Here is a 24,828-nt window from a genome sequence, read left to right as displayed (position 1 = left end):
TTTTGAGAGTCATTCAATCCATAGGATCTGTGTTATTTGTGCAAATGTCAGTCTTGCATATCCAAACTCTACAGCATATATTTTATATCACTCAAGTCTTGTCGCACCTTCTGTCATTTTATTCGCAGGACTAGTAGAGCAAAACCTCTATATCACCAACTCTTATAATATCATAAGAACACAGGTTAATTGGAAATTAATAATTTCATGCACAGTACATGTGCCATGCTTCAAGTGTGTGAGCATACATTTTTTATTACAATAGTTGGTAAGCACAGTCTAGGAATTTTTTGACAGTTTCATTACTCATAGTGTAACTGCTGCAAACACAGTTTCACACACAATTACATTAGGTCTATTGCAAATAAATTGTAGTGATGACAGAGACAAATCATTTTGAATTAGTGCTATACCATACACCCATACTTCTTGATTATTGAACGGCATGCTTTTTTACTACAACATTCTCAACTTATTCTTTGTTAAAAAATAAAGATTCATACTATAGCATATGTCTGCAGTGTACAAATTTCAATGGGTTTGTGATATCGACATGAATTCTTTTCCAGCTTCTTTATTCTTTCCACAAATGCATTTAACTTAACACACTTTCTTTCTTAATGTGCACCATGTTCCAGAATAAACATCAGTTTAAGAAGACTAATAATGATGATCACTTCCTACAAAGCATTACATTTATTATAAAATAATAATCATAACTAAAATCTGCAGGTTAAGTGAGAAATCTCTTGTCACCATATCCTGAAGGATTCAGCACTTCAGAGCCTGATCTAGAGGACAAAACTGGCCACACTACATACCTTCTGTTCCTTATTTATTTTTCATAGGACACAATCTACTGTAAAATTGTTTTTCTATTTTAGCTATTTCTATGAACCAAAAGAGGTTTTCTGCCTTCCTGCTGTGATATGTTCAATAGTAAGAAAATAGTACTTGAGTTTGCCTGTGTCATTTTGATAATCAGTTTACTAAATGCCAAATGAAAGACGTCAGTCTAATTTGAAAGCTTCTTTAGCTGGCAAAAAATCAAGTATATCGTAACTCAATCTCTTCCCACAAGGAGTTCCACTCTGAGTTATAACAAGGTCTTTCCAAATGAGCAGTGCCAAAACGTTTTGGATACATTCTTCAATAAACTAAAAATATGGATAGGAACAAACATAAGTATGGGAATATGGCATCAGACTTATCCAAAATGAAAAACACAAGAAACATTACAAATGCAAGGAGGCTATGGGACACATGTTGCTTGTTCATTTGCGAGGAGCTTAGTGATCTGAAAATCTCATCCAGCTCTTTCTGGAAAGACTCCAGGGAATCTGCTTCAACACTAGGGTTGAGTAGTTTGTCCTAGACACCTACAATCCTTCCTGTGTAAATTGTAAATCTAAGTTATTATCCTTTGTGTAAAGCACTGTGTCTTGTTTTCAGTATTAATGCACATCCTCTTAATCTTTGTGTACACAGATTCTAAATTACTGTAGTCCTCTGGGTTTGACATTGTCAGTGTATTTAAGGATTTTGAATAGTTGCATCAAGAACCTGGTTGTCTTCCTAGTCAAAGATTACGGATTTTAATTTCCTTTAATCTGTGTAAAACATTCCTTTAAGGCCAAAAATTATCCTTAGCACACTTATATGAGCTCATTTCAGAGTAGCAATGTTCAATTTGGAATGTAATTGTCAGTCTTACTTGTACATTGCATAATATTAACATAACTTTCCTTAATTTGAATTATGCAGGAATGTTGTATTTGTGAGTACTATTAAATAAAACAATTAAGGTTTACCTGAATCATCTCCAACTTCACCATCCTCCACTGTGTAATCCAGTTCTATATCAACATTTTCCAAAACACTGTTTTCTCCTGGCTTCCGGGGAACTAAAAAATAAATATAAAAGAAAGCCATTAGTGCGATCAGGTAAAGAATGATTGTGTTCCTTAGCATATCTTCTGAGACGAAAGATCTCTCAAAGACCTTCTGCAACAAAAAAAGCGTGTTCTTTTTTATAATTCACACCAAAGGTATCTTAATCTAACACCAGATTTTCCAGAGCATGCTGCCTGACTAGGTGTTACATATCTGTATTAAAAATATAGCCTGAAAATGTAACCACAAATGACAACCTGCCAACATACAGATTCAAAAAAAAAATGCAGACATTTTTTTCAAATAATGGAGTTGTGTCATTTTAAGCTTTCCCCAGTGAAATATACCAAACATGATGAAAGGCTGAAATGAACGCTAAGAAATGTTTGATACAAACAATGTTTGATGCAATGCATTTCATCACCGGCATTAAATACTACACCAATCTCAGAGAATGAACACTCCCATGTTCCTAAAGATGCTGTTCTTACCAAGAACAGCTAACAGCTTAATCAAAAACCAGTCAATAAAACCAGTTTTTAAGTTAAATGGCTTTCATGGGAATCCTATAATAGCAATAAAAGTTCCAAGCCTTCAAACACATTTCCATTCACTACAAAATACTTTTTAGATTAGATTTTTAAAACCTTAAAAATCCTGAATTGTGTGGATTTAATTATGACTCACTTTTGGCTTCAATAGCATCATCACCAAGGCTTGAAAAACACTGGACTTTCCTTGATTTGGATTAAGTTAAGCAATGGCGTCTGTCTTAAATTCACAGACCGTGAGTATACCGTATTTCTCACATTCAAGGAGCAATTATATGTAATGATGGGCTGAAATACACAAAATGAATTTCAGCACCATGTACCATGAATGACAAAATGTGCCAATAATGGGTTTACTGTCACTTTACTGGCCCAAACCTTAATAAGCAGCAAAGATTAACACAAGATGTTTTTAAAAGCCTCAAAGTCTCGTTTACTATCAATTATATCTTAATTCATGGATGCAAGGGAACTGGAGAATTTGGATTATTTAAATCCAATACTAAATCAGTCTTTTGTTCATAAAAAAAACAAGATTTGCAAAAAAGGTATCAAATATTTTCAAGAGTGCATGAAACAGAACATTGCATTTGCAACTGTCTCTCATCTAATCCTGGTCATCAAGACCAATTGCAGACCAGATCATTGGTACAGCTACAGTATATTCAGGCTTTTGCATTAAACCTGCCATCAACTGGAAGGCAGCAAAGCTTGAAACTGATATCCCATAAAGAATCAGACTTATTATTCTTGGCAGCTCAAACTGGGTTTAAATGTAGATTAATGCAAAGGAAGCAATCTTTCAAGGTCTGATGAAACATCTGAGTCTAAACAACACCTCAGTCTTTTAATGTCCTTTTTTGGTGGCTTGCTGGGCACAAGATGAAGTCATTTTCTTTTGGAATTAAGCATTTCAGCCACAAATAGGAGTATTCTATCTATATCTTGAAAGATCTGTTTGCTGAAATGAGATTCACCCTTACTAATTTAGTAGCTTATGAAAGACAGCTGAAAGCTCTAGCCAGGGGAATTGCAACTCAAGCTTCAGCTGTTTGCAATGCACATCACTTCATAAACTAAAAAATACCTTGTTCATATAAGCGGCTCCACTCGTTGGCTGCGAGAAAGAGTAATTTGCACTTCAGAAACAAGATCAAGCCTTTTGCTTTTCATAGACCTCTCACCACGCACTGCCTTGCTATGGCAACAACACGACCTAAAGTATGGCAATAGGAAATCAGTTATGTGATGACACAAAGTGGCTCCCCTCACCACTGCATCAAAGGAAAAACAGAATTCTGACCAGCTGTCTGAAGCATTTATCCGTTATAGGGTGTGCTTTTTTTTCAACACTTTGAGTTTCAAAGGTCTATGTCACTGGCCTCCTTCTACTTGTAGATTAAAGGGACTACCTCAACACTGTACTTTCTGTATCCATTCATTTTCTAACTGCTTCATCCAATACAGGGTCACAGGGGAGCTGGAGCTAATCCCAGCATGCAACGGGTGCGAGGCAGGGTTGCACCATGGGAGGACTATGGGAGGCAACCGGAGCACCAGGAGAAAATCCACAAGAACACAGGGAAAACATACAGTACTGTACCAACTCCACGCAGATAGCACCCCAGGAACTAAACCAAGTGCTGTAAGGCTCCAGTGCTAACCACTGCGCCATTGTTCTGCAATGCATAGCTTTTACACACAAATCATTTTTTTTTTATTCCTGTAAGGACTTCAGCCCCAGCAGAACAGGAGAACTCCAAGATATGAGACAAGCAGTACAAAAATGTTTTACATACAGTAGTATTTGGATTCAGTAAACCTTGAGAGCCCACACCTTGGCCGGCTGAAAGCAGGCTGGAGCCCTCTTCTGAATCATGTGGTAAGATGTTTAAAAAAGATTAGTTTAAAAATATATAATTTATATTAAAGGAGTAAGTATACATGATCATTTTAATACTGTATGTCAATACAAAGTTTCTGTTGTTTCTAATGTGTTCACAAACGCACATCTTACAACTTAAAACGTAAAACAAAAATGAATGTGGCAGTGTTTACTCAAACCAGACACTGTGCAAGTTTAATCATAAAAATCCTAGTCATAAAAATGTAATCACAAAGCATCATGTTTTTATAATAGCAAACCACAAGTGAGCATTGCCAGATTGTGGAGTGCCTCACTAAAAGTAAATGTACGCTGACTAACGCTTTAACAACAAGGTGAATACCTACACTATGAACCTTAACATGTAGGCCTTTGGTCGGTTTAATTTGACACACTGTTGACCTGTGGCTGATGGAAATATAGCACATTCAAGGATGGAATCTGCAAGCACAAGCTGAGTAAAAATGAATGGGCAACGTGCAGGCACTCAGTCAATGCCAGGCATTCAGCTGTGGAAGGAGTTAACCACGAAAGGACCTCCCGATGAGCTGAATTAGCTGAGCTGTAGTTTTGTTCCAGATTTAAGCACAAAGGTATCACTGACAGATTACTCTTGCTGCCAAGATTCCAGGGTGGGTGTCAGGTTATCAATAGGCTTGAAGACATAATGTCAGCTGTGCTTGTAGCAGCCAGCAAAAAAAAAATGATTGTCTTTGTTTCTTTATCTGTAACAGCTTGGAACCTGGGGAAATCATGTCTAAGAGCTCTTGGATCAGGTGAAACATAAGTGTGAGTGTGTTTTTTTCTGACACATATTGTATACTGTACTACACTTCTTGGGGCAATGTGACTGCTAAGGCCCCTTGAGGCTCCTTTTAAAAGAAGCCTTGCTTTTTATTGTTTTGAAAACCAGGATGACATGAGTTGCGTTTTATTACTGTAAGTTTGAAACCGAATACTTTAAAAGCTTAATCCATTCTCATTATGCACTGTACGAATATTTAAGAAATGAGTGCCTTACACTTATATAGTGATTATATAGTGATTTTCATTCCAAAGGATCCCCAAATTCCTGTATAGGAGGGGATCCACTCCATCCACTACTAAAATGTAGCCTCCATGGCTTTTTATCTATTCACTAAAGAGTAACTTTTAGTGGGTCACGAATTTAGTAAGGACAGGGAAGTTAACACTTCTACTCTTGCCATGAGATCTTTAAAGGCCAGGATCTGAGTTTAACGGTATATGCAAGGGATGGCACTTTATTCAGTACAGTGCCCACTGTCGCCATTCAGGGGTATTTGACTGGAAGGTCTGGTCCAGGGAGAAAAGTATCACCTGCTGATCTGCAAACACCAATTTTGGCAGCAACCTGGTTTTGCCAAGAGGTCATGATCAGGCCTTGTCTTGCTTCACTTCTGAATAGAACACTGTACAGCCTGTGTGGAAACTTATATATTATATAAACCATTATAATTTGCTGTTATGTCTAAATAAGTATTAAGTATGAATACTGTAAGTATGAATGAGTTAGCACCAAACTATAAGACTACCACACTAACACAAGCAAAAGACATCTGATTCCAAAGGATGACTTTCAGAAAGAGTTCTTCAAAAGAAAAGAGAAAGAGAGAAACTGGAACAAACAAGTTGAGACGAGGGGGCTAACTAAGCACAGAGCAATGAACCAAGCACTAATTTGAGCCAGGTCTGGCAAACTACAGGAACTCCCCTAGGTTTGAGTGAGGAGCACTGTCGGTGTGCGTTGGCTACAAATGAAGAAATAAATGCTAAACCCACGCTGAAAAGTATAAAGACACAGCTTCAGAAATGATTTGTCTTTTCTTTATATTTATCAGTGTTGATTTTTTCCTCCTAATTATCCTATAGTTTAATTAATTCTGATAATTCTATCACTATATGCTCTTAACATCTTTTTCTCTGTTATTATTACATTTTTAATTCTTTACATACATTTAAGTTTGTATACTTCTGGGTGACAGTTTTACATTTAATGTTATGTGTCTTGCTCATACTGCTGTTTAAACTATGGTGAAGACTTTGCTAATTACTCGCAACCTAATTTTTCAATTAAATATAGTATCAGACTGTTCTCATGCTCTGATTATAATAATTACTTTATTAAACGAAGATAATGTTTATCAGAAGAACGTTTCTTTTTTATTCTAAAGCATCTTTCCTAAGGAAATTTACCCCACTACAGCTATGATAATAATCTACTCTCTGCAGCGCCTAAACTAAACTAAAAGAAGAGATACAGCAAGAAAGAGTTTAGATAAGAAAACAGAAGAGAGAGCACTCAGAGTACAACAGAATTAAAATGTACTGCCAATGTAAGGTCAACCCTGCTGTAGTTGTCATTTGTAAGAATTTATGGCTGGTTCTTAAAAAAAACAATAGTACTTTGTAACCATGATGTCCCACAGTTTTCATTATTCCTGTCTGGTAGTCTGGAACACGTTTTAATTCCGGATAATTATTTTTTTTCTTTTTCTTTTTTTTTACAGTTAAACACCTTCTTACAAATCAACACATCAACAATGGCTGGCAGCAGAGCAAGACTCAGGTGAGCCTACTACAACAAATTAGCGTGTGTACGCTGGCAACCGCAACAGATGGCACAGGCCCAATGCCACCCACTGTCTCCATGTACACCCTCCCCCAGATCAGCATACCTACTCAGAACGGGAGAACAATTTTGTTCTCACTTGCAAGTGAATTAAGAAACCCAATACGGATAAAGAGTTCTTACAGACCCCTACCACTCCTATAATTAACTCCAGCTATAGCTGAGATAAAACGGGGTGCATGGTGTACTTTGGCAAGCAGCTGCAAATAGACGCACACACACTGCAATGTGAGGCATGAAGCCGGTTGGCACCGAGTCAGTCGAGCATCTCTAAGCCGCGCTCGCTTGCATGAGAGGTCCGTGTGGTCAAACCACTGCAGAACTGTACAGTCTGACAAGTTCCAAAGCAGTGTCAAAAAAGGGGCGCTAACTACATCCTTCAGTATTACACGTGCGAAGAAAAAAACAGCTGATGACAAAAAATAACCATTATTGATTGCCAAAGACTGTCTCAGGACACACTTCATTACCTCCAAAACTTTAAAAAATACGATGCAGCCAACAGGTTCAGGTGTTTTCTGAACTTTGGAACATCCTTCTATACTGAATCCCTGTTTATCTGTGCCAGGATCATACTTTCAAATACTGTAGTAGCACATTTTTTGGCACCTTAGGTCTTTTTCTCATCTAACACCTGCCAGAATACTACTTTTTTTTTCTAAAACAGCAATACCCTCTGCAGACTGATTGTAAAACATGCAAAAAAAATATGTAGACATAGAGTCTCAAACTGCGAACCTCTTGTAGTGAGATACAGTGCCTTGCGAAAGTATTCGGCCCCCTTGAACTTTTCAACCTTTTGCCACATTTCAGGCTTCAAACATAAAGATATAAATTTTTTATTTTATGTGAAGAATCACCAACAAGTGGGACACAATTGTGAAGTGGAACGAAATCTATTGGATTTTTGAAACTTTTTTAACTAATAAAAAAATGAAAAGTGGGGCGTGCAAAATTATTCGGCCCCTTTACTTTCAGTGCAGCAAACTCACTCCAGAAGTTCAGCGAGGATCTCTGAATGATCCAATGTTGTCCTAAATGACTGATGGTGATAAATAGAATCCACCTGTGTGTAATCAAGTCTCTGTATAAATGCACCTGCTCTGTGATAGTCTCAAGGTTCTGTTGAAAGCGCAGAGAGCATCATGAAGACCAAGGAACACACCAGGCAGGTCCGTAATACTGTTGTGGAGAAGTTTAAAGCCGGATTTGGATACAAAAAGATTTCCCAAGCTTCAAACATCCCAAGGAGCACTGTGCAAGCGATCATCTTGAAATGGAAGGAGTATCAGACCACTGCAAATCTACCAAGACCTGGCCGTCCCTCTAAACTTTCAGCTCAGACAAGGAGAAGACTGATCAGAGATGCAGCCAAGAGGCCCATGATCACTCTGGATGAACTGCAGAGAACTACAGCTGAGGTTGGAGAGTCTGTCCATAGGACAACAATCAGTCTTACACTGCACAAATCTGGCCTTTATGGAAGAGTGGCAAGAAGAAAGCCATTTCTCAAAGATATCCATAAAAAGTCTCGTCTAAAGTTTGCCACAAGCCACCTGGGAGACACCCCAAACATGTGGAAGAAGGTGCTCTGGTCAGATGAAACCAAAATCGAACTTTTTGGCCACAATGCAAAACGATATGTTTGGCGTAAAAGCAACACAGCTCATCACCCTCAACACACCATCCCCACTGTCAAACATGGTGGTGGCAGCATCATGGTTTGGGCCTGCTTTTCTTCAGCAGGGACAGGGAAGATGGTTAAAATTGAGGGGAAGATGGATGCAGCCAAATACAGGAGCATTCTGGATGAAAACCTGTTGGAGTCTGCAAAAGACCTGAAACTGGGACGGAGATTTATCTTCCAACAAGACAATGATCCCAAACATACAGCAAAATCTACAAAGGAATGGTTCACAAATAAACGTATCCAGGTGTTTGAATGGCCAAGTCAAAGTCCAGACCTGAATCCAATCGAGAATCTGTGGAAAGAGCTGAAAACTGCTGTTCACAAACGCTCTCCATCCAACCTCACTGAGCTCGAGCTGTTTTGCAAGGAAGAATGGGCAAGAATTTCAGTCTCTCGATGTGCAAAACTGATAGAGACATACCCCAAGCGACTTGCAGCTGTAATCGCAGCAAAAGGTGGCTCTACAAAGTATTAACGCAAGGGGGCCGAATAATTTTGCACGCCCCACTTTTCATTTTTTTATTAGTTAAAAAAGTTTCAAAAATCCAATAGATTTCGTTCCACTTCACAATTGTGTCCCACTTGTTGGTGATTCTTCACATAAAATAAAAAATTTATATCTTTATGTTTGAAGCCTGAAATGTGGCAAAAGGTTGAAAAGTTCAAGGGGGCCGAATACTTTCGCAAGGCACTGTATAAGTCCAGACTGAAATAATAGATGCATGATATGTGTGTCTAGGCAATTTTGAATTTCTTATAAACCTGTTCTTACTTTTTATCCAGTTATCCTTTAGGAAAACATGTCTCTTAATGTCTCTTCATTCTAATTACCTGTACGTTACTTTAATACATTTTTTGTGTTTAATCTGTGAAAAGACACCACCATTCCCAACAAGGGTACAGTATTCAGGTGACTCTCAACGCAGCCAACTTTTACTTCAATTTGGACCAGAAGTCAATGTGAGAAAGTGGATATGCAAGAACGATGTGAGAAAATAATTTCACTGTAGGAAGACAAGTGGAATTTGTTTTAACACACAGATAACTGCCCTCTCAAGATAAACTGGTGGTGACCTGTGCAGAGCTCAGGCTACGCTCAAGAGAAAACAGAGTACTTCCTTTCCCACGAAAGTATGCTTTGCGTTAAGTTACATATTGACACAGCAGGCTGTGCTCTTCATAAGTATACAGACGCCAAAAATCAGTAAACCACATGCACAGTTTGCTAACAAAGAAAATGTAATAAAACCAAACAATAACACCCATCGTCTGTACTCCCACAACAGACTTCCTGATTCGAGAGGGATGAGACTGAGCTTTTTGTGCACTGCCAGGCCACCAATCTTGGAAGAGTGGTCATTTCTTTTATTATTGAAAGCTAAGAAGAGAGGTTTCATGGTCTTACTGTGGACATCCCCCCTTTGCTTCTGGGTCACTTCCTTTTGGATCCTGTTGTCCACAGTGGTGACCACTGAAACCGTGGTGACGGGGGGCTGGCGTGTGGTGGGGGACTTTGCTTCTCTCTGGGTGGTTGGGGCAGGAGCAGGGGTTGTTCTCTTTGGAACCACAGCGGTGGTTGAAGACTTAGTTGTAGGAGACGTAGTAGTAGTGGCTGTTTTCCTTGGCGTGACTGGGGTACGGATGGTGGTGGTTGTCCTCTTACGATCTGAATCTGGAATCTTATTGGGATTGCTGTTGCCAGGCTGGGGAGGCTCAATGATGACTTTGGGTATAGCTGGAAATGAAGAACAGGGTCGTCATTTTTGCCGATAAACACTCACCCCTCCAAAACAATGGCGGTACCAAAGTCAGTGCTGTTATTTGTTGGCTTTGGAGTCGAGCAAATTGTATTTGAGAACATGAGATTAATAAGAACAAAAAGTACAATATTTTGGGTAATTCCATGCATATATTTGATAACGTTAAAAACATGTGCAGTGTTAAAGCCAGTGATTTCAAGAGATTGTAAGTGTTTGGTCACAATCATTTTTTTAAATATTTCTCATATTTAGTGAATATCTCAATGAAAGGTGACATAGTTCTTTATTTGCTCCTAATAACTGTATACTGTAATTACAGTACAGTATGTATAAAATGTAATTCTGTGGTCTGTTAGGAATGTGAATTAATGTAATTAACAAAACATTTCCATACACTAACCTACATCATTTCTTACAGTAAAAGATAAAACATTATAAAACAAGATAAAAACTTTCTGCTGCAGAAGAACTACGCTACCCTTTAGCTGTGTCAAAATCTTTAAAAGTCTGTCAAGTTAGTGTAACCAGATATTGTCCCTCAAGACAAAACTAACTCTGACATGACAAGAAACAGGATTTCTATTTAGGATTTATTTCTGGTAAAATGCTAAGCTTCTTTCAGTACGATTTCAAGCACTTGAAAGACATTAGTATAATGGCTGATAATCTTCAATTCTAGGTTTAAAACATTTATTCGACAATGCAATACAATGAATAAAGATATTTAATAATTTTGTAACTATGTAGCAGGAAGGAGTGATGTGACGCTGCCCCTAACAATTATCGTCATTGACTAGGATGAGAGTAGGTCATGTGTCTGTGTGAGAATAACTAGAAATAAACAGAAAAGATGAGTTTGTCTTAGCCCAACACATGAATGTAAAGTATTATTCATTCATTGGCAAATTGTTTGCATTTATCACTTTTCGTATGACTGATTTTGTTTGGCTAAATGAATCCTAATTTGGCATCCTGCCCAATCCACACTTGAGTTGTACAAATGAAGAGCTGGTATCTCTAGAAACTGTTCTGAACTGTAGCGTGTAACATCCTCAGACTTACGTTTACAGTCATAGCCCATTCCCCGAAAACCATCCTTGCACTTGCATTTGTAGGAGCCAGGGGTGTTGTAGCAGGTGGAGAAGCTGCCGCACTGGTGCTGTGAAGTGGTGCACTCATTCACATCTGAAAGGAGAGAGGAGGCAGGCAGAGTGGTGAGGACCCTACTACACTCAAAGCAGCTTCAACCACGCTAGGTGCTTGTTAAGCTAATTGGCCACTTATAAGCAGAGAGTATTCCAGAAGAGGTAGGCCCAAGGTCAATGGCTGTTTTGTCCTCACAGCAGGAAAAAAACCAACAGCTGAGTCTATAGTGTATCTGCTTCTAAAGGCTAATAAATACACAGTCCAGAGAGCACCCAACACAACTAGTTTTTACTAAGATTCCCTTTTCTTTTAGAATTACTAATAAACACTTCAGAAAGTCTTCATTCATTTCTTAAATACATGTCCAATTTTGTCTACTGCAGCAGGGCTTCAGCATAAACTCTAATGTGGGTGTAATATGAATTTCATAGCAACAAAGGAAGCTCTGAAAATTGTAAAAAGCAAAATGACAGTGATAATGTCAATGATGAAGTATAAGGTCAAACCTATTGGTGTCAGGAACTGACACCCTGTTGGTAGCTTTTTGAGGTGTTTATACTGTACATATACAGTATACAAAACCTCAGCTTGGCATTTTCTTTTGGAATTGCCATCTGCTTTTAGGATTCAGCTCTCTAACATCTACTCTTGCACCACTCAGAAGAGAATGAGACACGTGTACATGCTCTAAGATATCTCTGCCTGTGGGGCCATTTGTTAGTTCACACACTGAAAGTTCTACCGCCCCTGACAGGAGAGCTGCAAAAAAGTGGAGAGAGCCCTGACAGAAGAATCCCAACCTTTCTCCTGTGGTGCTTAACCAACCATGTTGCAGCATTTGACAGTATCCCGATCATGGCTCATTACTGATGTGGCCAGGGATTTTATTTTCTGAAATTACTTTATTCCCGATTTCCAGGACAATTCAGTGTAATGTGAAGTGAACTGTCCAAATAAGGAATAGCAGCTATTGGCATAAATCTTGTCTTGAATCCACTGATGCCCCTGATTCTAGGACATCCTCATTAAATGGCTTTTTGCCAGATATTTCCTATTGGACACAGTCACTACTTGTTTCCTAAAGGAACTCTACCCTGAGGATAAAATGAAGGAATGTAGTTTCCACTGGTTCTTTAAAATTCAACAAAATGAGACAGGCCTCAAACACATACGGCTGTCTATCTTTGAAGACAAACCTGACACTTAAAAATATGTTTATAGACATCACCCCCCAAAAAAAAAACACATTCTGCAGTTTTATACCTATTAAAAAAATCAAAAGCAAAAACAATATGTAAATTTTGACAGAGGGAAGAATTGAGAGAAGGTAGGAGAGACTGAATAAATGCATTATTGCTTCAGGTAGAAGTATGAAAGCTGAAATGTTCATATACGGTATTATTAAGTACTAATAATTGATAACAACTATGTTGTTACAACTGTTATGACTAAGTAACACCTATTTCCTTGTTACTTATAGAATATTTCCTTCATTTTGGATATAGTTCTATCTTAATACCTTAGGAACAAAGTGGGTGGACACCCAAATCAGACTCAACAGAAAAGTGGCCTGTAAATAATATTAGTAAGGCAACACATTTCACAAAACAAACTCAGTAAAATCACTCAATCTTTTACTCTCGGTTACCTAGGCATTGGTATTTTCCATTGATGTATTTCAGGTCAAATCCTTCATGGCATTTGCAAATGTAGCTTCCAAAGGTGTTTATGCACTTCCGGAACCTTGGACACACTGCCCTTCCGCTAGAACATTCGTCTACGTCTAAAACGAAAAAAAAATGTGTTTTCATTCCTGTATCACATCACTGGTGCTCTTACCATCTCAGAATTCCACCTAGGAAATGTCTTCTTTGGATTCAAAGTGGTTATATAACACCCAGTGTTGTTCAGAAGAAACAGACTAGTTACTATTGCTTTTCTTTGTGCACAACACACTCCCACAATATCACAGCTACCACAAATAAATTGTTACTAAATATCTTGAATTTAAAAAGTTCAGTCCAGAAATGGGGAGGAAGTTAATTCACTAACGGTTTTTCTTGGGCAGTAGTGCATAGTGTCTTTTCTGTTACCAATAGCACTGGCTGTTATGTGACCATTTAAAACTCATTTCTGGCTGGATCAGAGTGATTATTCACTCCCATTTACCAAACGTCAAGATGGATATTCTATAGCCTGAATGGCTTATAACAGCAAAACATTCTTGTGTTTTCAAAACCAATCAAAACCTTGGAAGATATATGACATTTAATGTTTATTTGTTTCCATAATAACCGAGTCAAGTTTTTGAAAGACTTTCACCCCTTTTGAGTTTCAATATTCAGTTTTATAATTATTTTTTAAATGGAAACATCTTTATTGTGCTTGCCAGGATAGGTTCTGGCTACCCCCTTGACTCTGAATTGGAAGAAGTGGTTAATAAATGGATGGATAGATTTTTTTGGATCAAACTATAATGTACAGCATCCATACCAGAATGAATATAATACACAGCACAGACACACCTGTACTGTCAAAGAATATTACCAGTACAGGAAACGCACGATTAAATCAACTGCAAATGTCAACCATAAGGTTTCTGCCTTGTACACATTATACCAATACAAGGAGTGTTTTGGTGACGCAGAAATATCTCATATCTCTACTCTCATAAGAGTCTCATATCGCCTTATTTAGAAACGTAAGCTGTAATTCTGAGACACATACTTTATTTTTCACTAAACCTAAATTAATCTATTGCTAAAGTTACATTTTTATTATCATAATTGTAATTAAATAAAGAGTTGCGATTTTAAAGTCATTTGAAGGTAAATGGGACACATACTAAAAGGCAACCACCATGTTGCACATTATGTCATAATTGTTACACTTAATAAAGTTTTTTTATTTAGGCCCTTTTTATTTTTAGTCTAACTTTGTCAAAACGCCTTTATTATTACTAGAAAAAGTTACTCAATGTTTTTTTTTAACTGTGAGACTTAAATACTAATGAAAGACAGCTGTTCCTGCAATCTTACAGCTGAAATGCAATCAAGACCAAAAGAAAATGAATTTCAGAAAAGAAAAGCTTGTTTCATCCTGTATCGTTTTTGCCTTAAGACAAAGTGTCAGAAGTGGTTAACATACAAAATCTCGAAATGAAAAGTCAGTGTAGCATTCAGCAATGATCTGGACAGAATTGGCACCCCATTATATCCAGGACTGCACTGAACCTTTCCTAATTCTTTACTGCCTTTTCCTTCCTCCATTTCCCAGAGTTCACTTGCTTTTTCTTAGCCTGCAGCTTATTGCTTTGGAAATTATCGAAACCTGACTGCGGTCTCCAAAGAACTTCAACAGTAAAATGACATATATAACAAAAGCTTTCTTCCCCGGGGCTTTATTTATGCAGAGTAATTTTCATGTCTCGGGCCAGCTTCAGAAGTAGTAATCCAACTAACAGTCAAGGACAAAGATTAATGCTCATTTGTCAAAGTGGTTAAAAATGGCACCGACCAAGGCATGGATTTGACCATAACATACAGTAGCAAGGTTCAACTACTGTAATTTGTCCCATTCTGTTTTCCATTTATTGGTTGTTAATATTAGAGGCTAGAAACTTCCCACTAGAGGCGTTCTAATAAAGAGGAACTGAAAAAAAGTTAAAATTTTCTTCCCTTCACAGTGACATTAAAACACATGGATTTCCTTAAAAGGGAAATTATATCCACGTATATCTGACCCGATAACCATGTTAATGCTTAAAGCAGATATACAGTATCAATATGTTGCTAAAATGTTCTATTTTGGCTTAAAACGAAGTTGGCATTTTTTATAAATAACTTGTTTGCTGTTGGTACGACTAAGGAATCATTTATTTTCCTCAACAATTGCTAAGAAGAGGCTTAAGTTTGAAAACTTAAAAATAAAGTTAAAAAAGTACAGTAAAGTAGTAGAAGTAGACACTGATATTTCAAAACACAGCCAGGGAAAATAAATGCCAATTGGTAACAGTAGATTCTTCACTATTAATAGAAAACCCAGACAATTATTAATTGACTAAATAAACTGATACCCTATTGCGATAAATGGGCATCTCCTGACATAGCTGTTTCTTATATTCTTGGGGTTTCTAACCGCACTTACCTATACAGGTCCTGCCATCGGGCCCCAGCTGTAGCCCTGGAGATGGGCAGCGACATCTGACCTCTCCTTTCACCACATCGCAGCCGTACTGGCAATTTGCCATGGCACAGGAATGGGCGTCTGCGCAAGAAAGTATGAAATAAGTTCACAGTATCTCCACATATTATGCTGCAGGCTACTTTAGCGGCAGGCTCCAAAACAAATGATTCATCTGCTATACTGATTAACAACTGTGACCCACAGTGAACAAATCACGTGTTTTAGCACAGTAAGGTTCAACTGCTTATTCATAAACGTATATAAATGTAGGTATTATGTGCAACTGGTAATAAACATTGTAAACCAATCACTATCTTATAGTTGTGATATTTGACCATTGTTATTTATCTGAAAGTGTTTCTGACTTTCAAAATCAATTTGTTAAGGAGTAGTGTGCTAAAAGATATAGTCATCTGGAAATACGATTACCAAACGGTTTACTGTTTAATACATTAGAGGACCCACTAATAATATTAAACAGTAATATTGAATCACTAAATGTTTATTAAGATTGATGGATAATAGCATAATCCCAATATAAAACTCTGCAGCATGTGTATGTTTTCATTACACTTTGTCAGACTCATGTCTGATAAACGTTTTCAGCTTAGGTTTGGAAATATTGTGGCAATAAATAATAATCAGGGGACACCACTGGAATTCTTGTCTAAAGTTGATGTTTCCCGTCCTGTTTTACACAACAACACACTACTGGGGCGAAATGTATCATCCATGAGCGGATGACAAAAAGATGGAATTATTTTAAAAAAATAGGAACTCCATAGGAAAGCAAGAATTGCAGCATGACTGCTGTTAAACCTAATGCTTGAGAAGGGGCAATAAAATATAAGTGTTTTATTTAAGTTCATAAAAGATATTCCTGGCTGCTGAAGTGCTGTATTTGTTGGGAATTAACACCCATATCTTTCTTCCACATGGACAGGTGCTAATGTGTTGATCAGGAAACACCAAGGCAACAGTGGCATCAACCCAAGGACTGTAGGGGACTTTTTCCAGCGCATGCTACAGGAAGACAGAAACATGGATCTGCCTCGTCATCCAGCTTGCAAAAGACATCCAACGATTCATTTAGAGGTTGATTCAAGGAATGTCTCAATTAATGCCCTTTTTTTTTTTAAGGAGCCATGTGTTTGTTTGATCTAGGCCTCTGTGTGTGACTGCAGTAAGGGATATCCAAGCTCTGATCTTGGTGAGGAAAGGTACAGTTGAAGACATGTACATTATGAATCTAAACAGGATTCTAACACCTCACATTGAATTCTTAAAAACAATATTGACAGTGTAGTTTTGCAGTACTTGGTTTTTTACAATACAGTAGCTATTAAGTTACCTTTGCAATTTAATTTGAAAATTTCATTTCTCAAATGATGTAATGGTTCATGACCTTAAGCATAATATCATGTTTGTGCAGGGAAATATTATTTATGTATTTATAATTATTTATTATTTATCATATATATTATTTTAATAACTGGCCTATTGTACTTGGACTTCCTTAAAATACTTTTTGAGGGGTGAAATTTGTTTAAAAAACAAATTTCATTTTTTGTCACAATCACAATCAGTGTCTTTTCCGGCCAGGAACGATACTGGGGCTTAAAGCAATTGAAACCAACAATTGTTTTCTGGGCATCTGTAAGCTTTTGAATACTTGGGGAAGACCATTAAATCACTATTATTTGGTCAAATATTTCTTTAGAAGATACATTTTATCCTAAAATGTGGTCCATCAGATTGGGACTCAACAAGCAGTTCCTGACAGGAAGCAGGCAGATGACTCACTTCCACATGTCCCATCAGGCATCAGCATGTACCCGTTCAGGCAGTAGCATTTGTAACTTCCATAGGTGTTCATACACCTGTGCTTGCAAGGCCTTGGCTTCAGTCCGCATTCGTTGAGATCTACAGATAAATGGCACATAGGTTAGGGCTCTAGAGCAACAGAAAAATGCTACAGGCTTCACAAACATCAGTCAAAGTTCAGAGGTCAGCTCTGACAGCTCATCCAGCCCTGTCCATCTGTTACCAATGGTTGTCAAAATGGGAGTGATAGGTCTTCAGTAAAATGCTTGGGGCATTGTGAGACAGTGTGTTAGGACAAGCCTGCACCACGTATTTAAAAAATGTTTTTTTTACTTGGAAATGAGGATATCCCTTCCTTTTGACCTCCTTTCCAATAAAGAGATATATTACTCTACCTTGACTGCCTTCCTGTATATTTCCAAAGTAACCTTTAACACAGGAAATGTCACTCTGCTTAGTAACAAATGGTTGGGGGCTTTGATACATTTTCAATACTTCCCTCAAATATTTATTAGCTTTTTAAACGTGCAAAAATTGCATTTGTTCACCAGGTTAAATACCTGAAAATGCTTAATCGCCACCCAAAATCTCTTTGAAAAACAAAAGTGGAGTTTTATAGAATTTAATGAATTTACACAATTTTACCTATTTTGACATTTTAAAGGCAGAGTGCAATGTGATATTTATGATGCCGGTGATACATGGGTTTATCTGGGGCTTCCTGAGGTCTCAGGAAAGTTTTTACTAGCATGGGAGTGATGCTTCTTGAACTCAGGATAAGGGTTTCCATTGATGTTTGTTGGAAAGAGTGCCTCTTCGGCACACTGAGACCACCAAAGTACTAAAAGAAATGTTCAGCTCTTGGATACTGGCCAACCTGAGGGTCGGGAGTGGTGACATGATCTAATAATAAAATAACAACTATATAAGTTGAGCGGCTGGTTTCTAGGCCAAGCGCTTAGCATGTTTCAGCAGAGTAATTACGCCTCAATGAAAATAGATCTTGCTTACTGTATACGTGCTGCTGCTGTGCATCCCACTTCGATGCAAAATGTGCCATGTTTAGCTCAAGAAAAATGTCTGGAATGCATGCTTTAATGCGGCATGTGGTCTATATTTGACAGATGAAGTTGGTTTAAGTGGAACAGTAGCTTCAGTAATATTCCATTACTTCTTTTCATTAATGTTGATTGGCCAGTTCAGGGTTTTTTGGTTTAAGATTAAATCATAGAATCAAACTGGGCATAAGATAGCAAGCTGTATTCAATGTTGCCTGGATGTAGTTTATCCTCTTTCGATATTCATATCCAGCTTTTTATCATACTTTTGCAGCAATTTTTTTACTGGCATTTTCAACAAAACACCTTGTAAAATACTTACGAATTATTTTGTACAAATCATGAACAACAACAAAAAAGAATAAACAGATCATTAAAAACAGTTGCTAATTGTCATCTTTCATGTCTATCAATCACATATATAAATTATTTTTTTTATGTAATGAAGTTGAGATTCCCACTTTAGGTTTGTAGTAAATTTAACAATACGTGTTTTTAAAGAATATTTTAGGGCCAAGACTTAACTGCAATAATGTGGTTATGAAAAGAATAAGCAAATAATGTAAAAAACAAATTAATTCTGGGTCACAGGCAAAAAATATGGAAGGTTATTGTTGTAATCATATTGATCCAAAAATATATTTTTCTTCCACTGTTTTGGTAGTGAGAGCTATAATAAAACACAATATTACATGCAGAACTTCATGTAGCCAATTTCTTCTGGATGATTAAGAAATCACTGAGGTCCCACACTTTCATTAAAACTACACAAATTGGTTGTGCCATGATATTAAAACCTTCTTTTGAGTTTGACCAAGTACTGGCAAATTAAGCTTCATATGGAAAACAGATGGAATATGGGATAATAAGTTCATGCATCAAGCTTTCTTTCACATGTGGTTTCACTCATCTGATCTACGAAGAAATCTGACATGTTGATAACATAAAAGCATATTTGACTTTTCGATAGCATGATCCTGTTTCCTGCTCATTCTACTGCATTGCTTAAGACTCTGTGACATTTCCCAGTGGCCCTGGAAATGTATCAGCACGTGGAACAGGAGCTGATGCCGAAAGACACACGTCAACAGTCAACAGTCCCATACAGTCTGTTGATGAAAACTCAAGATACCCTACGGGTTGGTTTCCCAGTATCCCCCTTCCCCGTTCTTCACATGCAGGATTTTCTATTTACATTTATTCACTAAGCCAAGATTCTGTGTTACAGTAAATCCCAAGACAGACACTGTTTACCTTTAGCGTTTCAGCTCAGATCACATGACTCACAGATTTGTTCTGTCTGGGAAAAGATTATCGGCACATCCGATCTTTTCATTTCTTTGGGGGTGGGCTTAAATTGAAAAGAAAAAAGTACCTGCCCCAAATTTAAAATCATTCCAGTAATGATTACAATAGGTTAATGTTTCTCAGAAGAAAATCCCATTGTGATATTTTCCTCTACGGTAATTTGTGGAACTGCTGGATACTTTATTTCTCTTTTCACTGCTATAGCATTAGCAATCATCCACCATTCTGCTGCATTTTGAGCCCAACTGTCCCTTCAGCAGAGTTAGCATCAGCTGGAAGAGTGATGCAGCTCTTATTGACAAAACTGTAAATTCACAAATGTAAAATACGTATCCATTGTCTACTACGTTTTGATGAATCCTGGTTTTAATCAGCTAATGACAAATCCCAGACTGAATCCTGCATTGCCTGGTAAATACAGTAGACTCCACACCTGTAGTGTTGAACCTATCCAGAAGATGTAGAATTTCAGAATCCCTTGTTTGGAAAAATGCATTAGGTTGCACAGAAGATGACAGACATCAGGGGTAAGACATATTTTGAAGCACATTTTTGTGCATTTGTTTTGGTTTGGTTTTGTACAGTTTTACCCCAGTAACTCACTTACTGCTCCCACTGACAGTTCTGATGTTTTTGATAGTCTAGCAAAAATAGACGTTCTATAAACATTTACGACATACTTAGGGCCAATTCTATTTCCATTTGAAAAAAAAAGCATTAATTTCCCAGTCTTGTAAGTATCAGTGAAGGTTCCTGTATCAAGTTATGCAACAAAGTTACTTATTTTAATTATGAAAATTAAATCTTCACTGCTCTACCATTTAACTGCTTCACATTTTTAATTTTTTTGCAAGGTTTTAAAAAGTATTCTTCAGTATAATGTTTTGAGATTAATAATAATCCAAATAATTTATCTGATTTATTTCCCAAAAGTGACTAACAGGTAAAAATATAAATCTCTCTAATAGAACCTCATAAACTGTTGGATTAACTGAGAAAGCATTGCAATGAACTGCATTAGTAACAGGAGCAGTGATGCCAATACAAATACATTATACACATAACAAATATAAAAAAGGGCAAATTGAAATGTAACACTGAAGCATAAAGAAGAATAATGGACCAAAATGACACAGCCTTTCATGAATAGCAAGCAGATTACTGTAGGTTCCCCAAAATCTGTCTATAAATCAAGCTAAGACTACGGAATGCTACCTGTGAAAATGCAACGAGCACCTGTAAAGAGAGAGACAACCAAAGCTTATGTAAAAGCAGAATATGACAAATGATCTCTTAGGATCATGTGCAATGAGTGCAGCTCTCCCTGCCCTTGCTGGGGCCTGATCCCGATTGTTTGTGGGTCCTGAGCAGGCACAGCGCCACTCCCTAGACAGTGGATAACTCTGCCACATCAAAAGCTCAGGTCTTTTGCCACAGGAGGGCTCTACACTGCCCGAATTTCCGAAGTTGGTGATGTCACTTCTGTAACTCGCTCAGCTGTTAAACTGTTAAAGACAATAGACACATCCAGACACAATGCATGATTCCATGTGTATATACTTTCATCATTTGTTGATGCTATAAAAGAAGAGAAAAATGACTGAACGTCAAGACCAAGATTGTTGTTAACCCGTGACTTTCTATAAAACAAAAGGAAAACAGTTTATTTTCAGCGTTGTCCTCATGAAGCAGGCATTGAGCGACAGCACATGCTAATTATAGCAAGAAGTCTGTTCTGAAGAGGATAAAGGGAGCGAGATTGTGAAATAGAGATAAAAAAGAGATAAAACACAGATTTTTTTCTATTGCTTGGCAGCACATACAACACACTGGAGGTAGAGAGCCTACTTCAGAAAATTTCTGTGAATTAAATGTTGAAAAAGAATTACATGTCAAGATAAGGGGCCGATTTCTGGTGTGATAATTTTAGAATGTGGCTGGGTTCTGACAGGATGGCTAGCTTGTGAAGACAAATTAAAGTGTTGGTCTTGGTGTAGGTCCTACTATTGGTCAAGCATTTAACTCAGTCCAAAGCTATAATGAATTCATTCTTTAGCTTTCCCTCATGGAGGAGGATGATTGTGTTCCATAAACCTGGAGGTGACTGATAAAGCCAATCCAGGATCCAGACGCTTGGTGGATAGAGCAGGTGTTGTCCCAGGAGATATGGGTACTGTGCAATTTGATCATGGTGAGCATCCGTGCTTCGTTTCCACAGTCTGATGTTGTCCCAGACACTCTTCCTCCATTTGTGTTCAGTCAATGGCCATAATCCCCCAGGAGGCTATATTAATGTTGTGATGTTATTGAACTAGAAAAACCAGTTCCTAACAATTTGGACTGAAATCACTCACTTTTATTCAGGGAATCTCTTCATATTATCTGAAAACCACTAACTTAATTGTGTTATTTTAGCTGCCCTAGCCACCATCATTTGTTGTATATCTTATAGTTTAGTGCTTCCCACTAAACAGGTACTGTAACAGCGCCCTGAAGGTTGTGGAGGCTCAGAGGAAAACTAAATATTTTAACTGGACGGGTAAAATAAATTGTGAGACCGCAAACTGGGGCAGCACAAAGACAAAGTGGTTACTGCTGTCTCAGTTTTTTTCCTGGCTTGATTCTAGACTAGCCCCCTTCTGTGTGGGATTTGTACTGTATGTTCTCTGCAAATGTACACAGTGTATGTTCTCTGTGTCCTCTGGTTTGGGCTCTGTTCTTTGGGGACAGGCTCTGGGTTCTGGGGGTCTTTCTGATTTTGCCTGGATGGACAGCAAATTGACATAAATCTCTCTTGAAAACATACAGCTCAAAGCTATTTATTTAAGAATGAGATGTTTTTTTTTCCTGCTGATTACAGAATACAGAATCAATACAGAAATTTCTTAATTCCCTTGGCTACCTCTCTTTTCCTTCCTATTCACAGCTTTTTTCCAACAGCCTCACACGATCCAGGTGATACGCAGAAAGGAGGCTACAGTTTGGGCAATTTTATTTAATTAATTCATTTATTATTTATTAAAATGCAAAGTAAACTAAGAAACCGAAGTCCATAAGGAGGCATTTTCTGCTGGCCCTAAAGCAAAGAGGCAGGAAAAATATCTAACAGCACAGCGGCCTTTCCTTGTGTTTTTTGTAAAGAGAACAAGAAGGTGAGACCAAACAGATGAAGGAGAGTGAAGGGAAAGGAAAAATGAGCAAGAGAGGAATGACCTAACAAGCTCAAGGAGGCCTCTAAGGGCTCAGGCAGCACCAAGGATCTGTGTGATCTCATGCTTGGCTTCGACATGTCATTACGGGCTGCCAGCAAGGTCCTTTCAGGCAGGCAATGCTCCACATCTGGAACAGGAGACAGGCAAACAGCCCCACTGCGAGTGAGCCATGCAGAGAGGGGCCTCAGCACTGATGGACTTGCTCACCCAATGGAGGTACACCTGCAGGCTGGAGGTCCGGGGGGAGAAAGATAGGAGGGTGACTGTCCCAAATTGGGGGGGTTACATATTCCTGCTCATCTTCGCAAGAGCCGGGGGGGGGGGGGGAGAAAACAGCAAACAGATATGTAGTGAATAGAAGATCTGTTTCTTGTTTTGATAGATTTACCAACCATTTCCTGGAAAATGAAAAACAGTCATCATTTAGGGAAAAGATTAAGAACATGTTTATCTGACTCTTGTCCCCATCATATTTCTCTTCAAGCAAATATTATGTTTGTGCTTGGATAATTCCAGCTCATGTTTTCATGTTTGAACAATCATTCATATCAAAGCATGTAGTAGGCAACCATTTACTGTCCTCTATCTAGACTGCATTCAGAACACTGCTTTACTGTAACACTGCCAAATGCTCAGATTTAGTTTGTCACACAGCATGTCATTAGATAGACATTTTAGCAGGGACAGGGAAAACCATCTACAGCATATTAACTTTTATTATCTATAGTCTATAATCGTAAACTTTAATGTAGTTTGGAATTTTAGAAAGTTTAACTCACATATGTTTCTTCATAGAAAGAATCAACTCAATAGAAAGTCAATTAACCAATGCAAGAATAATCTCTGAACAACAATAAAATTCATGTTTTATTGGGTTTATCTGATCTGGAATACCTCTTTTGAATCTATAATTGTGCCACAAAAGATTGATTAAAAATATTATGATATTAAATCTTAAAGAAGCAAATTTCGATGAATTTATGTAAAAAATTGGGTATAAAGGAGGTTTTCTTTCAGGTATTTCTTCTGTGAAGGTCTGCTATTATCTCTTAAATCCTCTCCAGTGAATGATGATATTTTCTACCTATTCTGATATAAAAACAACAGGCTGCAGCAGACTGCAAAAGAAACAGCTTTCTGTGGACCATGGATCCTGATTTGACTACAGTAAATGATTCTGTTAACAATACAGTACTGTGTATGGGTTTTTGAGAAGTTTTCTTTTAGAGTATCTATGAAAAAATAAATTGAAACTACTCAGGAACTGCTCAGTATATGTCTGCTGATGCAGCAATAACAAATTTTAGCATTTCTGTGCACTAGCCGTACAGTATTAATGATACATTTAATTCTGTATTTCACATGAATAATTGGATAAATTATGACTCACTGCCTAGGAAAGTTACATTGCAGTGCAAGATAGGCAATTAAATTGTGTTGTTAATGCACCGAAAAACCAGTTTAAAAGATAATTAGTCAATTAAAATGTTTTATAGGGTGGGGGGTGTTCCCAGTATGACCAATACCGACTGTGACCAAAATGAAACCAAATGAGTTGAATGGCCTCCTCTCATCTGTACTGATTATGATGTTCTTAAGAACTTAATTTAAAATACAAAAACGTCATTGAACTGCATGTACCCAGTCCATTTTTAAATGGTTATTA

At 37.6% G+C, this 24,828-nt stretch overlaps 1 protein-coding gene across 4 annotated transcripts in view; it reads right to left on the bottom strand.

Annotated features, from left to right (window-relative positions):
* The window catches only part of npnta (nephronectin a), a 58,553-nt gene that overhangs the window by 8,775 nt on the left and 24,950 nt on the right, over nt 1-24,828 (bottom strand). For 2 of the 4 annotated variants that reach the window (XM_015345832.2, XM_015345833.2), the window contains 7 exons: nt 23,370-23,462; nt 17,564-17,683; nt 15,722-15,841; nt 13,224-13,358; nt 11,492-11,614; nt 10,075-10,404; nt 1,812-1,904 (listed from right to left, as the gene is read on the bottom strand). In XM_015345832.2, coding sequence (XP_015201318.1) covers nt 1,812-1,904; nt 10,075-10,404; nt 11,492-11,614; nt 13,224-13,358; nt 15,722-15,841; nt 17,564-17,683; nt 23,370-23,462 — 1,014 coding nt within the window. The remainder of the gene's footprint in view (nt 1-1,811; nt 1,905-10,074; nt 10,405-11,491; nt 11,615-13,223; nt 13,359-15,721; nt 15,842-17,563; nt 17,684-23,369; nt 23,463-24,828) is intronic. The other 2 variants (XM_006630012.3, XM_015345834.2) reach the window with 1 other exon arrangement.

This window comes from Lepisosteus oculatus, chromosome 1, assembly GCF_040954835.1.
Source record: "Lepisosteus oculatus isolate fLepOcu1 chromosome 1, fLepOcu1.hap2, whole genome shotgun sequence".
Classification (NCBI taxonomy): Eukaryota; Metazoa; Chordata; class Actinopteri; order Semionotiformes; family Lepisosteidae; genus Lepisosteus; species Lepisosteus oculatus.
The sequence above is the reverse complement of the archived record's forward strand: the minus strand, read 5'-3'. Positions and strand labels throughout refer to the sequence as shown.